Genomic DNA, 15976 nt, shown 5'->3' on the forward strand with positions numbered 1-15976 from the left:
ACTGACATGCTACAAGCAATACCATGTCCTTTCTGACAGCATTTTAAAACACCCCACTTCAATCACTGGAATTTTTTAGTAGTTTATCGTATCACATTTTCGTAACAGTTCTTCATTTGTATGGATTACCACTTTTCACCATTTAAAATCTGAACCAAAATTGTCCAAACACAATAATGACTTCAGACCAGTACTGACAATATACCTCCGTTTCTTTATTCCCAAGCCCCAAACACACCAATGTACTAGATACTGTATCTATAAAAAGCTATGGCTAAACCATAAACATTCAACAAGTGCCATTACATTTTAACAGTGTAGGAAGCCAAAAGGGGAGTCCATTACAAATAAGGGGTTTATAGAACATTAAGCAATATCACATCCAGAGGTGATAACAAAAACATTCTACTTTTTTGCAATTAAATACTATCCATTTTGGAAATATTATTGGCAAGTACTGAACTGCACAATATGCATCATGACACCAGCAGTAAAAGTCAAAAGATTTACATGACACGTGATCACATGCTCCTCCAAAACCATGGGGGAAAAAAATAAGACGATGGTCATATTAAAATTCTTTATTGATATTTGGTCAGTACATGAAAAGGATTGAAGTCAGAATAATATGAATTTAACAGTGTACAATGTGGAGGAAACTACACACAAGTCAAACAGATTTTTTGCCTAGAATGGGAACAAAACTACACGTTAAACACCATAAACTAAGGACATCCTGAACGTGGCGATGCTATTTTAAAAAAAACGCGGGGGGAGGAAAAAAACCTGCGACGTCATCACTTTATTGAGCATTACAGTATTACACCAGATGCAAAATGGTGGTTTTCTTTGTGGTATGCATTCAAAAACAGAAAACAAGGGCGTTGAAAAACCAGATGTTGAAACGAAAGACATTCGAGCAACAAAAAATGTCTTTGTGAAGTTGTTAAAAAAAAAAAAAAAAACACCTACATTAATTCACTGTATTTTTTGTATCTAGCAACATAATTTTTTTTAAAAAGTCAACTGTGGCAGAGGTATCACAAGCAAAAAACAAACAAAAAAAAAAAAAGTCAATTCTGGACAGAATCCTTAGCCAAATGAATTTAATGACACTATGCGTTTTATTATTATTTTTTATTCTTTTAATTCCCCCCCCCCCCCCCCATTTTTGTGTAAAAAAAAAAAATAATACGCTGAATGTGTAAAGAAAGTTTACAAAATGGAGCCATGGGCGGCGGCCACCGCGGAGGCGGAGTCCAGGCCATTCTGCGCGTGGCGGGAACCCGCAGTTCTAGAACCCTTCCCGCCGCTGCCGCCGCCGCCGCCGCTACTGCTGCTGCAGGCGCTGGCCGCTTTGTCCTCCTGGGAGTCGTGGTTGGAGTCTGTGTCGTTCGAGTGCTGTGTGAGAGAGGTCTCGCTACCGGTGGGGGAGTCTACGCTCTCATAGCCCGCACTTAGCTGGTTCGTGTAGCCGCCGGCGATGGCCGCGGCGGCGTTGGCCACCGCCCCGCCCCCGGCTCCGCCCCCCCTGCCCACCCTCTCCTCCGCGTGATTGGACAGTTTGACCTCCCCGCCGCCCACGCCCCCCCCAGCGCCACCACCGCCACCGCCGCCAATGCCTCCGCCTCCACCCCCGGGGGAGGGGGCGGAGTCCTCGTCGGCGCTGCTGGGCTCGCGGTACGTCCTCTGGGCGGGGTTGCCGTTGCTGGGCCCGTTGGCCAGCCGACCGCCGTCCCGCCCGGCCGCCTCGGCGGGCCCCCCCGCCTCGGAGGGGGAAGTCCTGCAGCCGGCGCCGGGGGTGGAGCCCTGGGGGGGGGCGGAGCCCTGCTGGGACAGCTGCTGACGGCTCTCCTTCAGCTGCTGCTGCAGCACCAGGATGGTGCTCTGCATCCCCTCCACCTCCTCGTCCAGCTGGATGATGAAGTCGTTCAGCTCTGGGGGCGGGGCACAGGTGGGGGGGGGCGGGGTTTAAACAAGCAGACAGACATGTCAATCAACTCGATGCACTACAAGAGCGCTTTCATACACTTCTTGAATAACAGACAGACCTGGGCCAAACGCAAATTTGAAATACTTTCATGTCTTTAAATCAGGGGTGGGGACTACGCCTCCTGTATTTCCCCTGGCTTCACCAACTAAGTAGCCGTAAACACCAAAGCCAGTCATTTACAGCAGACCACAGTAAAAACGTTTCATTATGGGGACACACACAAACAGGAAGCGCTCTTCAATCGTAAAATAATCCGAAGCTCAATGCACGTAGGAAAATGAGTTGGTAAGAGGAAACAAGCACATGAATGCAGCCTGTGTTTGGAGCCCACACACACACACACACACACACACACACACACACACACGCACGGTTCTCACCATCCTGGCTGCTCTTGAGCTCCTCGCTGTACTTCTTCTGCAGGGCGAGCTCGGCCTCCAGCTGGGCGATGCGTCCCTGGGACAGCTGCCGGCCCAGCTCCTGGTTCTCCTGGATCAGCATGCGGCACTTGGCCATCAGCTTCTTCCCCGTCTGGCTGCAAGGGAGAGGAGCCTGACATCACACAATGAACGCCGCACCGAAAACAAACGTCCAAACAAAAGAGAGGGAGAGAGAAAACAAGCCTGTACACAAACGCTGGGGGGGGGGGGCGGGGGGCTCGTCCACGCAAGGCTAACGGGTGTTACCTCTCCTGGTGCCACGTCTCCCATCCACCACGTTCTGCGCGCGCACACACACACACACACACACCATACTGTACCTTCCTTTACGGTTATTTGAAACTCGAGACAGACAGGGTTTGTGTATTGAGCCTCGTACTCCAACTCACGAGATGGTGGGAGCTGCCAAGAGACTGGGCTCAGAAAAACCTCGCCGAGCTTTACAAACGAAACCAAATCAAACTCAAACTGGCAGAAAGGCCGCTTTGCTTTGCCTACGCTGCTGTCAAACTTGGCACAACTCCACCTAGCATAAATAACTTCAGGAGCGTGACATTTAGGTGACATGACATGAACTCCTATTAACTGGAGTTCTGTATAAATACAAAATTAAAACAGGACCAAACGTAGCGACATTGAACCAAACCTACAGAAAACTGAATATAGCAAAACACTGTGAGTGTGCCATAACTGGTTGGTCTTTTTCAACTGTGGCAGTTAACTGCCACAACCACACACTGTACACTCCTGTTTACCTTCTTAGCAACATTAAGTCAGAGGAATTAGTATGCGCAGATCAAACGTGACATCGTTCTTTTCGCCAGTATTGAGGCAGGGTGAAAACTACCGTTCAGTGTCGTACAAACAAGCCAAAGACTTCACAGGCATCTCTTCGGACAGTCTTACATTTGGCGCTAGACGCTAAGCTCACAATATCTCTTTAACAAACAAGCTATAGAGATTTACAATATAATTACTATAAAACCAAGCAAAAAGTTGCATTTTTTTTTTTAAAGGCTGAAAAAACCATCAGAATTCCAGTAACAGTATTACATGCTTACACTTTATACTAACTTTATATTAACTGTGCACAGGTGCTAGTGTATAACACCAATATCTGTTGCTCCATTTAATCAGTTTTAAAAAAGTGGAAACATTAACTTAATTTTCACAATACAGTACTGCCCCCTTTGAGAACATTTAGATAAGATGTTCAAGTGGACTCCTGACAATGATCAATTTCAAGGGTCAAAAAATTCACTTTTTAAGAGGTGAATTATACTTGCTGTAGAATATCATATACAAACATTCATTTTACTCTTATCAAATAGATGTTTAACCACACTGCATGTCATTAACCTTGTCTCTCTCTTCATGAGTCTAACCCATAAAAACTGACAGCATGTCCTCATCACACAAGCACTGTCCAACAGAAAAACAGAGCAGCTTCTCTTAGCATTCTGCTTTTACACCACATGCAAGTAAATTCAATCCGTTTCGTTTTTTCAATGGATGGACAACTCCACAAACGAACATTTCATTACAATTTTTTTTTCTTTTTTTTAAAAACCCCATCCCACTCAAAGATTACCTTCAGGACTTACCAAATTTGTTGAATGCACTAAACAATTAAAAGCATTCAAGGACTGTTTTTTTTTTTTTTTTTTTTAATTTTACCTCCATTATGGCAAAAGTAGTACGGTGGTCCTATTCCTTGACGAAAACCTCTTAACATATTAATATTAACAAAAATTTTAAACTCCCTAACTCCAAGACAGCCTATTAATAGCCCAAGAATTTAAACCAATAAAATGGCTTGCTGGAGTCAAAGGAAAGAACGGAATGACAACAATAATTAACTTCCTGGTTACGAAGTTATCGTTTAACATTCTACTCTATGCATGAGCATCGAATTCCAAGTTTCAGAAAGGGTTGTGTGCATTGCAGCAGAGCGTTTGCTTAGATTACCTTGAGTAAAAACGACACAGCACCCACGATAATGCCCCACCCGCCCCCCTTCCCCCCCGCCACACCCCCCCTCCTCCCTCCTTCCAACAAAAGGACAACAAATGATGAGATTCGCCTGCTCTCACCACATCACTTTTGATTTTCACACATTAGCATTGACAGAAGCGAGGTGCACGCACAGCAGTGTCCATTTTTTTTTAAAATGCCCATGCCCGGAGCTGCCCGGTAACCTGGAGGCGTGTGCCCGTCCTGCGGTGCCCATTCTGACGGCACGCTGAGCGTTTCACTCTCACACACAAACCAAAAAAACGCTCGCTTCTCACAGGACTTTTTTTTTTTTGGAAGAGAAAAAGGCATCCCTCTTTCTTTTTTTACTGCTGTAAGTGCACCTCTGCTTTGGAGAGAGAGATAGAGAGAGAGAGAGAGAGAGAGAGAGAGACAGAGACAGAGAAGAAATAATAATCAGCAACATCAACAAAAAAATGAACAAAAAGAAAAACTCTACCCGTGTGCAGACACCATGCTCTCTTAGCCAATAGCAGGTCGCGTCCTAGGCTTCCTATCATAGTCACTTCCTAGGGTGTTTTTTGGGAGTTTCTTTTAGGCACCGGGTTTCAGTTCACAAAGAACTCGGAGGAAGCCCAGACTGTTACAGTAAACGAGTTCACAATGTCTTAAGAGTCACTGGTGCTGAGCTTAGACTGCGCGCTGTGGGGGCGGGGGGGCCTGGGGACCTGGACTGGGGGGGGGTGTGGTGGTATTCCACAGTTAAGCAGTTAAGTCTTACAGGGGTACGTTTTAAATGTTCAATTGAGTGTTCGTTAGCTAGAGTTCTTTCCACCTTTTTACGCAAGTGTGCAGACACCCAAATGCCACAGACTCCAGACTGACCCCCTCCTTCAATTTCTTCCCCCCTCTCCATAACACCACAAAGTACAGCAAAGTTCTACTGGGGGGGGGGGCGTACGGGACAGCACGGCTTTTGAAGTCGGGTGCGACTGCCTCTTCGCAACAGTCCCAAATCCTGCAGGTCTCTGAATTGAGGGGATGAGTAGGAAGGAGGGGAGGGGGGGTGGGGAAGAGGAGGGGGGGGGGGGCAGCTGAAAATAGAAGCTTCACCTGACAAAAAGGTTACGTTATGGGTTATGACAAGCAGGTCAGTACAAAATGTCTGGGCTCGTTTTTTTTCCTGTTTGGTTTCCCTGTTAAAGTCTGAGTCTCGTTGCGATCAGAACATTTCTGCCACCTTGCAGTGGGGAGGGGTGTCAGGAAAAGTCTTGACTGGGGAGTATTTTTTTTTGTTTTTTTTTTTTTTTTTTTTTTTTGAGTCGTTTACCTATCAGGAGTAAACTTCCAGGCACTCAGTTCATTTTGGGCCTGCTCCAGTTTGTCTTTAGTCTGTTCCAGTTCGCTCTTCATTTTAAGGAAAAACAAGTTGATGGCTGGATCCACCATGGAAGATCTCAGCTGGGCTGCGCTGGGCTGTTGGACTTGCTTGAGGTACTGGATCTGAGTCTGCAATGCAAAGACACCAGTGTCACCAAAAGGACTTCTTAAAAAAAAAGGAAAATTTGCAGAAAGAAACTAATTACAATTCCCTTTTTTGTTCCTACCATGTTCTAACCAGTGAAGGACATTGTGTGGATCACAGAAGGAAACAAGCTTTCTAGGCAAATACGACACTCCCACGTTGACCCATCTTTGGAAATGATTGGGGAGAATTTTCATGGACCCCCACAGTATGTAGGGGCACGTTGCAGTCTATGAATACAACTTGAGACGAAGTCTTAGCAATGTCATTTAAATAATGAGCAGGGTTTGGATTATATTATTGTTTCCGACCACATTTTATCAGGAAAAACAGACGACACTGTTGCTGAATGCAACCGTCTGGATTCAGTCGAACGGCCGTTTACTTTCAAATCTTTAACCTTGAACAGGAAGTCCCTCTGTCCTTATCTGCCCTCCTTTACTCTGGGGGCAGAGCTATGTATTCCAGGCCTAATCCACTGGCCTACCAATCAGCAACCTCCCCTTTCCCAGGCCACGCCCTAATCGGCATTGCCGTTCCTCTTAATACTCAACCCATCCTGCACAGAAGTTTGGATAGGAGAGCGAAAATCAGTTTTTTATATTTTATTATTTACTAAATAAATTACTTTCCAAGTCCTATAGGCCCAGTTACATACCCTCAACATTTCTGCATTTGTATACACATACCCAGTGCATCAGCATAAAAAATTAAAAAAAACACCACACATGCAGACTCAGTCAAAACACACACAGCTTCCGGGCGAACACGGCCAGCGGCCCCAAAAAGTATCGCCCCCCTGTGGCCGAGGGCCGCGACGACGGCACAGACATGCGCCGGAGAGGCGAAGCGGTTGAGCCGCCGCCACCGCCATCGCTGAGAATTCAAGCGAAGACGTCGGCTGTGTCAGATTTCATTTTCTTTTTGTCACTGGGAGTGAAAGCGACAAAATATAATTTTTTTTTTTTTCATTTTGCAGCACCCGTGGACCAGAAAGAGAACAGAAACATGTTCTTCTGAGAATACGCTGCCTTTAAAAAAAATAAATGAGAAACAAAACTCTAAAACTAGCCTACAGTGTATGGTTACATGTTCTGGACTAATGCTCTTTGTTTAAGAGTAAAGTAACCAAGCTGAAATGCTTTGTGTAAAGAATATAATTGGTTCCATTTTTCCCTGCGCACGTTGTTTGACATGTGGGGTCATCCACTTCCACGAACGCGGAAAAACCTGGTTGTAGTTTACATTTGTGCAATAATATGAAAAGGCTTCTGCACCCCATGTATAAATATCAGCACATATCATACTGGCGGCTTGAACTGTGTTTAACATTCAAGTCCAGCGTGGGGTTCACGCGCGATCGAGATTATTCCACAGGTGTTTCTGTACATGGGAGAGTGACTGCTCTCTCCTTCCCACCCATAACCAACAACAGTACACCATTATTATTATTACAACTTTAAGGCTTTGTTTTTTTTTTTCTTCAAAATTCTAAGCTGGTGTTCTAGAACTCCATTGCTTTCAGTTACCAGTAGTGATTGTTACAACAGCATTAGAATGTTCAGTTAAGAACATTCTTATCACATAATTGTGATCTTACCATTTAAACCCTTTATGGTAATAACTTAAGGATGCTATTGTCATTCTCAATAAAGAGCTGTAAAGAATTTTCATAGTAAATCTAAAATGGAAATGTAAAAATTGCTTAGTTTAAAAAAAAAAGGAAGAGGCAGCCAGGAACTGCAGCTGGTGCATTTTGTTGGAATGATTGCTCACTTACATTCGGAGTCCCAGACAGCTGTTGGAACCAAACTGTGCATTCAAGACATGTAAATGAATCCTTTATACAGTGTAGAACAAGAAATCCGAAACCCAAAGTTCCTTTTCAGACATGGCCATTGCGAACTGAGAAACTAGAAAGTCCCAAGAATAAAATCGGAAATTATGATTCCAGTCAAAGGAAGACGTTCCATCCTACCAAATCCAATCGCAACAGCACGTCCCTAAGCGTACATCCTTCAACACGAGGCGCAACGGAGAAGTTGTTCTCGCCCGCTCTCCTTTCAGGTGGTGGCGCGGCGGCGATTGTTTTTGCTGCAGAGCGAATTGCCGGGCCGATCCCAAACTCCCGCCAGAACTCTCGTGCGCGACACTTACGGTGCATTCTTGCATTTCCTGTTCCTTGGTGGCAAGCCGCATGACCAGGATGTTCTCGCGCCGCGCGGACTCCTGCTGCTGCTGCTTCAGCTTCTCCTCCGACTCCTTCAGGCCGGTCACATCGTTCGCTGCACCAGCAGCAGCAAAAAACAATTTGAAAAAAAAATCTTAAGTTAAGTTTATGTTTATAAGTTTATATTTATTTTAAATAACGCAGAAAGAAATTATTCCAAATATGTGCAAGAAATCGTTTTAAAAAGCTCAGTTATAAAACTGTCAAAATAGCTTTGATGGAAACTGCTTCAATGCTTGGGATGCTTAATTGAGGTTGACATTCTGAATTACTTACAAAACATAAACAGAACCATTAAGGGCAACCATGGTTGTCCAGATACTATAAGGGATGTGAACAAGAACTCCAAATAACCCCTTTTCATTTTTAATTTATGTCAACCACGATTTTTTTTTATATAGCAATAACTCACAGGCTGTCAAATGGTCTCCCAGTAGTCAAAGTAAATTCTGGGTCTCTTTTCAAACATGATCTGTGCATGACATGAACCTTTTCTTCTCGACAAAAGTATGTTTTTCTTATAGTGCAGAAGTAAAAAAACATGCTATTTATGGTGTAGAAAACTGTCCCAGTACCAGTGAAATTCATAGTGCAAATCAACTGCTTACAAAATTGAAATGCACAATGCAAGTAGATTACACTACTAGCCCAATGCCAGATACTACAAAAGTCAACACATTGAGAAACTTCACAGTATCAATTTATAATTTGTAATCCCACTTCTACTTAAGGCACTACCAACTAAGACTTGGCTAGCTGCTAGCAAATAAGTGGCATTACATTGCCTATACTACAAGGCAGTACAGTCTGGGCTTCACACAGTATAAGACTTACTATTTAAATCAGCATATTTTGTCTCCAGAACCTGGACATATGCTTCGTGCTGCTTCCACCTAAAGGTAAAGAAAGACGGTGAGCATTAATGGAACACCACCTCAGGCTAAAAAGACTTTCACTCTCACACTCTACAGTTTGTGTGTCTACTCACCTAACGCACAGTTCTTCTCTGGTCAGGGTCTTCAGATCAGATTCACTAAGGCGAACCTAGGTCAAATCACGAATGTCAACAATGAGTAAAAGCAATCTACTTTATTAACACAACGGTTTACATACACTTATTTTAAAACCTGAAATATACATCAACTTACCCTTTTAGGGAGAGGCTCTTCGTTAGTCATTCTGAACTCTGGAAAAGCAGAGGAAGAAACAATGAGCTTACATTCATTTCCCATTTAAGCCAAATATTTGCAGGGTGAAGAACTAAATTAAACGTATTATCACTGACAAACAAATCTGCAAGATAGTTTCCCCTCTGCCTAGCTAAGAAAGTCGCTGACTAACTGTGCCCGCTGATGTGTTTCAACGGTCTGGGATGGATATATACCACGGTGCGTACACGTGGTCATTATTCTTGTTGATGGCAAGCTAGCAACTCAAACCAAGCACTTGCATACTTTTCTGCTGGCGAGTTGGTAAACATGACTAAAGATTTACCAAACAGCAAGCAAATCACGTGTCCATGGCTTGCCATAGTACGTGACTTAAGATCCTGAGTGGTAACGAGCCATTATTAATCGGTCCATTGTGGCTGTATGGTCCGTTGTGGTTAGGCCATTTCCCGGTGCAGATTTCTGGTTCGAGCCTAGCCTGTTAGCCGTTAGCAAAATCGTCATGACCAACGTCAATTTCGGGTTTAAATCACAGTACCACAAAGGTATCAGAGAATAACGACGGACACACAAATTTACAAAAAATCTCCCCATTTGCTTGCTGGACAACCACAATCTAGTTTTAATATGCGGCACAGTCCTCTGCTTATTTCTATTGCCGCACACCCAGCGGTTAGCAACATAGCTCATATAAGGGATTTTCGGCAAGGGTACGTGCAATTATCTCACCTCGGATTGGCAACACGTCCAGTTAGCAAGCTATATTTCTACATTTATTATTATTATTATTATTTTAAGCAACCAGATGAAATGTCGCGTTGCTGTGCGCTACTAGATGTCCTCCCTTAGCTTCGATAGGACATAGGAATCGCGCCGTTTCCGTACCATGAACTGGCGCTAGCTACTAGCTCACCTCGCCAGTCGGCTAACAGCTTGGGAGAAACAAAAAAAACGGCAATGCGGTGTATCTCTCTCTAGATTGCAGAAATAGTGGGTACCTACACAAGCGTGCAACACGAGTAAAACAACTTTAGTCCGGATATCTTGAAACCTGCCGGTTTTTTGGTATTAGCAGTTTCTTGTCACAAAATGGCGGAGAAAGAGGAGACTCTCCCAGCCCAACAAGAAACACTTTCCTTCCTACCGATGACTAAATGCACAGACACTAAAAATACTTACCAGACCCTTCCTTGCTTAGATTTTTAAATCTAACGACTTTACACGGTGCAATGTCTAACCAAGGAATAATCGCGTCTCTTACGTGTATGTTTTATCCTAATAATCCCTTGCTTTTAACCTGTTATTCGTACGAATTCATCGTCGCCGCCATCATCAGCGAGGGTAAGATTGTGCCGTAAAGCATCGCAGCTAAAGTGGGAGGGACAAGCATCAGTACTGGGTATGTGGGAGTCAAAAACAAGTTCTGTTGCACACATTGAATTCTCACAGAATAAAATGGTAAATATATATAATGAGGTGATGTGACTACATTAGCCAATGTCAAATACACAACATATAAAATAAATCTTGGTAGACAACCCAGCTAACTACATTATTTCCCGTACAGCGCACTTCACAGAAAAAGCTCACCTATGGCATGCAAGTTACTGCTGCTAGGTGACTATCTTTATACTCAGCCAATAATACACTAATAACTCCAAAATATTTTTAAAATTTTATTTTAATCATTAAACTAAAGCTCATATTACATTTGGGATATTTAGGTAATGTTTAATGAATCATCAATAACCAGCTACTATTATTTAGCTAGCTAAACACACTTTGTAAAGCTAACGTTTTAACCTTAGCTAATATGAGTATGTTAAATACTAAGTATTGCATTAAATATCAAACCGTGTCAACGAGCCACCCACTGCAGTGCATACACTTGGTTCATACAAATACATTTAATGGGTAATTTAGACAGATGCGTTTCGTGTTATGTAACAATACTGTTACACTACGTTCAGATTTATTTTCAGCAAAATACGACAGCTGTTGTCATGTCTTTCCTGTGCAGTGTGCAACAAAATGGAGAGGGAAAAACCATTTTCAGAAAGGGAGCACCGTTAAAAATGTCTGTCAATTTCTGTTTAAATAATTCACGTTGACTTCAGAAATGAAGCGCGATTTTAAGAATAACTGTGCTTTTAAAGGCCGTGCCATTACTTGTCGATTTGTACGTCTCTGTTCATCCGTCAATGGTACACATAATGGTACTTTCCTCTCTAGCACGTACCGTTTATGCTTAAATTTCAAGGGCAGCGTGTGCCGTGAGGTTAAAACTTCCAGCAAACCGCAGGCTGTAAAGAAAGCACAGTCTGGGACTGCGTAGATCCACTATGCTCTGCAAAGCCGGTTATATTCGCAGGTAAAATAAATTGCGCGGTCAAGTCTAAGATATGCACTGCCGCAATTATGTTCAACACTTGTAAAAATTAAGCACTTTAAAACAGCGCTAGCTATGTTGCGATTGTGCCAAGTTGGTGCATACGCCGAGGCATTAGTCATGTTGTTAAATCGCTCGTTTGCTCAGCTACAGTCAAGCAAGCAGCACGGGAATGCTTCCTAGCTAATGACCTACGCAGCAGGAATGTCTGTTCCTAAACTAAAGGCTAATTAATCTGCTCCTCCGCCATATCAGCAACTGGTACACTATTTAAATTAACATATACTAAAGCTTTCTGGTAAGGTAACTATGATGGATGGCTATGAATTCAGCCCGAATGAAATGCCTAAAAAAACAACAGACGTAGTAGGTGTGCACTATGTATATCCTACCTGCATCAGTGTGTTGTACTGCATAAACGTAGCCGTAGCTATTCACCCCTGGCAAATAATTAACAAGGCACCAGGCTGGTCATATAGCAAGGTACACTTTGTCAACATGCTAACGTAGCTGGTAAGAAGTCGTATTGCTACGACTGTTGCTGTAGTGTAGGTTGCTTTAGTCAAGATAAAAGCATTTGTCTTTGACTCGTGTAGTCTAGCAAGGCAGTGTAATAAAGTACATTTCTATAAATTGGCAAAAGGCTATAGCTAGCAGACATGGTGCCGTCTACGATAAAATAATGGGTATTTCATTACAGTGAGGTTTTACCGACAATTACACGTGTATGATCTGTTTGAATACGCACATTGAAGTCAGTGCTGTCCTCTGCAATATAATTTCTTTAAGTGACAGAAATAATACGACATGATGTTGTGCCGTAGATGCGCCGCTTCCCTGAGCTGCCTGGCGTCCAGGCAGAAGCATACGCTCCCCGATCTCACCTATGACTATGGGGCGCTGGAGCCGCACATCAATGCGGCGATCATGCAGCTTCACCACAGCAAGCATCACGCCACCTATGTCAACAACCTCAACGTCACCGAGGAGAAGTACCAGGAAGCACTGACCAGAGGTACAATTGAAAAGTTCTGTTCATCCTGTTTTTTTTTTTTTTTCTCGTTCTCTTCCCCCCCTCAACAAACGATCGGGGATCATCCTACCTGCCCTTGAACCAGTGTGTGGGCTAAATACAGTAATGGGGTGGAAGTGATCCAAGGCCATGGCCTTGGACTAAACCTATACATAATACACCTAGCGTTGCACCTGTCTGCAGTGTTCATATTACACAGTGGTATGCTGTAATGGTTAGGGAACTGGGCTTGTAACTCAAAGGTTTCTGATTAATTTCCCAGTGGGCATTGCCATTGTACACTCCAGGAAGATACCCCAGCTGAATTGCTTTATTAAAATAGCCAGCTGTTTAAGTGTGAAAGTGTAATTCTGGATATTCACTTGGAAGAATATAATATTCTTCCATCTAGGCATTCAGATGAAAACCTGGCTACTTTTGGCTGAGAAGTGAAAGTTTTCTAGCTGTCTAGGATTTTTGCCAGGCTACATCTGGGTAAAACCTGAGCTACATTGGTGTTAACGTAGTCCGTTTGTAAAAATATCTCTCAACCTAGATTTCCTCCCCTCTAGATGCCTAGATTCCAGCTTTTGCTCACTGGTACTGTATCTTCATTTACATTGTAAAGTTGGATAATACAGTTGTACAAAAATAATGAGGCACACACGGGCAGATAAGGGTATAACGGTAGTGATGTGTGATTCGATGTTACTGCAGGGCTTGAAGTGATTTATTTTAATTAAATGTCAGTATATTTGCGATGAGGAGTGTTTTAGGAAAAAGTATTCCTGGGAGTCAGAGAAGTATCTTTGGTATTTTCTAGGTTAAACGGTCCATGTGTTGCTTAAATCTGCGTTGGTTCCTTAATTGCCTGAAATTGCCCTGCTTATGATACCTGGCTGACGGTGTTTTTCTCCCCCTTGTCCTTGGCTGAGAGACGGAGCTTAGAGGTGCTGGAAGACGCGCTGGGTGTCGTCTCTCTCGGGGGGGCTGGGGGTGATGTGGCTCTGATGTGCTTGAATGTGTTTCAGGTGATGTGACTACACAGGTCGCCCTCCAGCCTGCACTGAGGTTTAACGGCGGTGGTCACATCAATCACACCATTTTCTGGACCAACCTCTCTCCGAACGGCGGTGGGGAACCTCAAGGTGAGCCAAGGGGGGGGGGGGCCCATGGAAAGAATTTTTAAACCCTCCACCACCACCCCCCCACCTCTGACCAGTTTTAGTGCATTTAACATCAACTGGATTTTCTTCAGAAGGGGAGAAGAAGAAAAAAAAAATGTTTTTTGGACTGGTCATGAAGATGCTATCTTGATTGCCTGGTTTTTATTTCACTTTTTTATTGCAAAAAAGAACAGATGTTGAAGATCATTGATGGATTACAGCAGTGTGAGTCTGCACGGGATTTTTACCCAGGAGGTTACGAGTTCAAATCCCAGATGTGAGGCTCTTTCAGTTGTCGGACCTTGGACATGTGCAATTATTTCCCTGCAATCTCCAGTTCAAAGGCTAATGTAGTACAATTAAAAAGTGACGTAATCTCCCCCTTGGCTAGTCCAGTGGGTAAGGTGCGTGAAATGAGAGCTGAAAGATAGATGTTGATTCAAGCTGTGCGTGGCCCTGCTGTATTACGTGCTTTGACTCATTCCGCCCTCTCGCTTAATGCTTGTGCCGACTGTTTCCATTCTGCAGGGGAGCTGCTGGAGGCTATCGAACGTGACTTCGGATCCTTCCAGAAGATGAAGGAGAAGATGTCCGCGGCAACCGTTGCCGTGCAGGGCTCAGGCTGGGGCTGGCTGGGGTTCGAGAAGGAGGGCGGGAGGCTACGGATCGCGGCATGCGCCAACCAAGATCCCCTCCAGGGAACCACAGGTGCGTGCGCGCGTGTGTGTGTGTGTGTGTGTGTGCGTGTGTGTGTGTGTGTGTCTCTCTGTTTTTTTCAGAATAACATACAGGCTCATGCAGAAGTACCATAACACATGCGTGTGATCTTTTTTTTTTTTACGCCCCTCTATTCCCCACAGTTACTTTGTATCAGTGACATGATTTACAGTTCTGATGTCATATAATGTACCATTCTCTTAGTATTGCTTGTAGCGTCCTCTTAAACTCCGCAGTGCACATGGTGTGCATCTGTGAGCATACCCAAACCACAAGGGTGCATTTGAAGTCCTCATTTGCCATGTTGTTACCTCGCTTCACAGATAACACAGAACTGGGACAGGGGCCAATGTGTTTGGTTATGTTGGCTCATTTAACCCTTTGAAGTGTTGGGTTTTTTTTTTTTTTGAATGCTTTTTGAAAATTCAAAGTCAGTGTTCTAGAACTCCACTGCTTACAGTTAAAAGGACAACAGAAAGGTCCTTTAGTATTTTTTAAAGTTTGCTCAGACAGGGAGAAAGCAGAGAGGGTGAAAGACAGAGATGGGATCAGGGTGCAGAAAGTGGCACTGCAGGGAATGGAACTCGCAGCCCCGCAGGGGGACTTGTATACGGCCACCCTGCTGTGCCTCACTATTCCATCCATTCAAGCTGGGCATTACTGAACAGGGTAGTCGTAGCAGTTACCAGCTGAATGACTGCAACCTCTGTTATCCAGGTTTATTCCTTCTGGATTGCGTGGAACACGCCTACTACTCAGTACAGACGTCCGGCCGGACTACGTGAAGGCGATCTGGAACGTGGTCAACTGGGAGAACGTGTCCGAGCGGCTTCAGGCCGCCAAGAAATGAGACTGGCCCTGTGGAACGGGAGGTGTGGAAAATGAGCGAACTCCTCTTCCTGCAAACGACCTCTCATTATCTGCCTGCTCGAAGTCAGACAGCCGTGCCCCGCAGTGGCTGTCCGGACTGATGTGGTGCCTGCGAACATAGAGCCAATATTTGCTGACTTTAGATTGTATGCAGCCTTATTTCCCATCATGCATCGCTTCAGCGGCATCAAGTGATGAGAGCTTAGGTCTGTTGCCGTGCTTCATTAAAATTATTTGCGGGAGTTCAGTCCGTGCTTCCTCCCTTTATGATCCCCTGATTGTGCATTATCCTCCTCTTCATCACTACTGACTGGAGAAGTGGCACACCTCTCCCTAACTGTAGCTTATAGGCTGTAGTTTCCTCTTGAGCAGCTAGGGGGCGCTTGTGTAATGAGGCTGCCTGAATGCTGGAACAGTAGTGGCACAAGCTTGATCCTGGGGGACTCCCCTGTGTATGCTGTCTTTAAGCTCTACCATAATTGCGTCCTTTG

The 15976-nt window shown here is 44.2% G+C and overlaps 2 protein-coding genes across 5 annotated transcripts; one reads left to right on the forward strand and one right to left on the reverse strand.

Annotated features, from left to right (window-relative positions):
• Positions 1-566: 566 nt before the first annotated feature.
• wtap (WT1 associated protein) lies at positions 567-10744 on the reverse strand. 4 transcript variants are annotated; one of them, XM_064340647.1, is made up of 8 exons: positions 10593-10744; positions 9311-9348; positions 9151-9206; positions 8997-9055; positions 8090-8217; positions 5738-5916; positions 2374-2528; positions 567-1937 (listed from the first exon to the last, which is right to left on the reverse strand). In XM_064340647.1, the coding sequence occupies exons 2-8, from the start codon at positions 9338-9340 to the stop codon at positions 1216-1218; spliced, it is 1329 nt and encodes a 442-aa protein (XP_064196717.1). In that variant the 5' UTR covers positions 9341-9348; positions 10593-10744; the 3' UTR covers positions 567-1215. The 4 variants fall into 4 exon arrangements, with proteins under 4 accessions (XP_064196717.1, XP_064196715.1, XP_064196716.1 ...); XM_064340645.1 differs by having other exon boundaries at positions 10629-10741; XM_064340646.1 differs by having other exon boundaries at positions 10511-10717.
• A 797-nt stretch (positions 10745-11541) lies between these two features.
• Positions 11542-15732, forward strand: sod2 (superoxide dismutase 2, mitochondrial). Its single transcript, XM_064341255.1, has 6 exons — positions 11542-11702; positions 12545-12735; positions 13764-13880; positions 14427-14701; positions 14852-14859; positions 15375-15732. The coding sequence occupies exons 1-6, from the start codon at positions 11674-11676 to the stop codon at positions 15463-15465; spliced, it is 711 nt and encodes a 236-aa protein (XP_064197325.1). The 5' UTR covers positions 11542-11673; the 3' UTR covers positions 15466-15732.
• The last annotated feature ends 244 nt before the right edge of the window (positions 15733-15976 follow it).

Source organism: Anguilla rostrata, chromosome 6 (assembly GCF_018555375.3).
Source record: "Anguilla rostrata isolate EN2019 chromosome 6, ASM1855537v3, whole genome shotgun sequence".
Classification (NCBI taxonomy): Eukaryota; Metazoa; Chordata; class Actinopteri; order Anguilliformes; family Anguillidae; genus Anguilla; species Anguilla rostrata.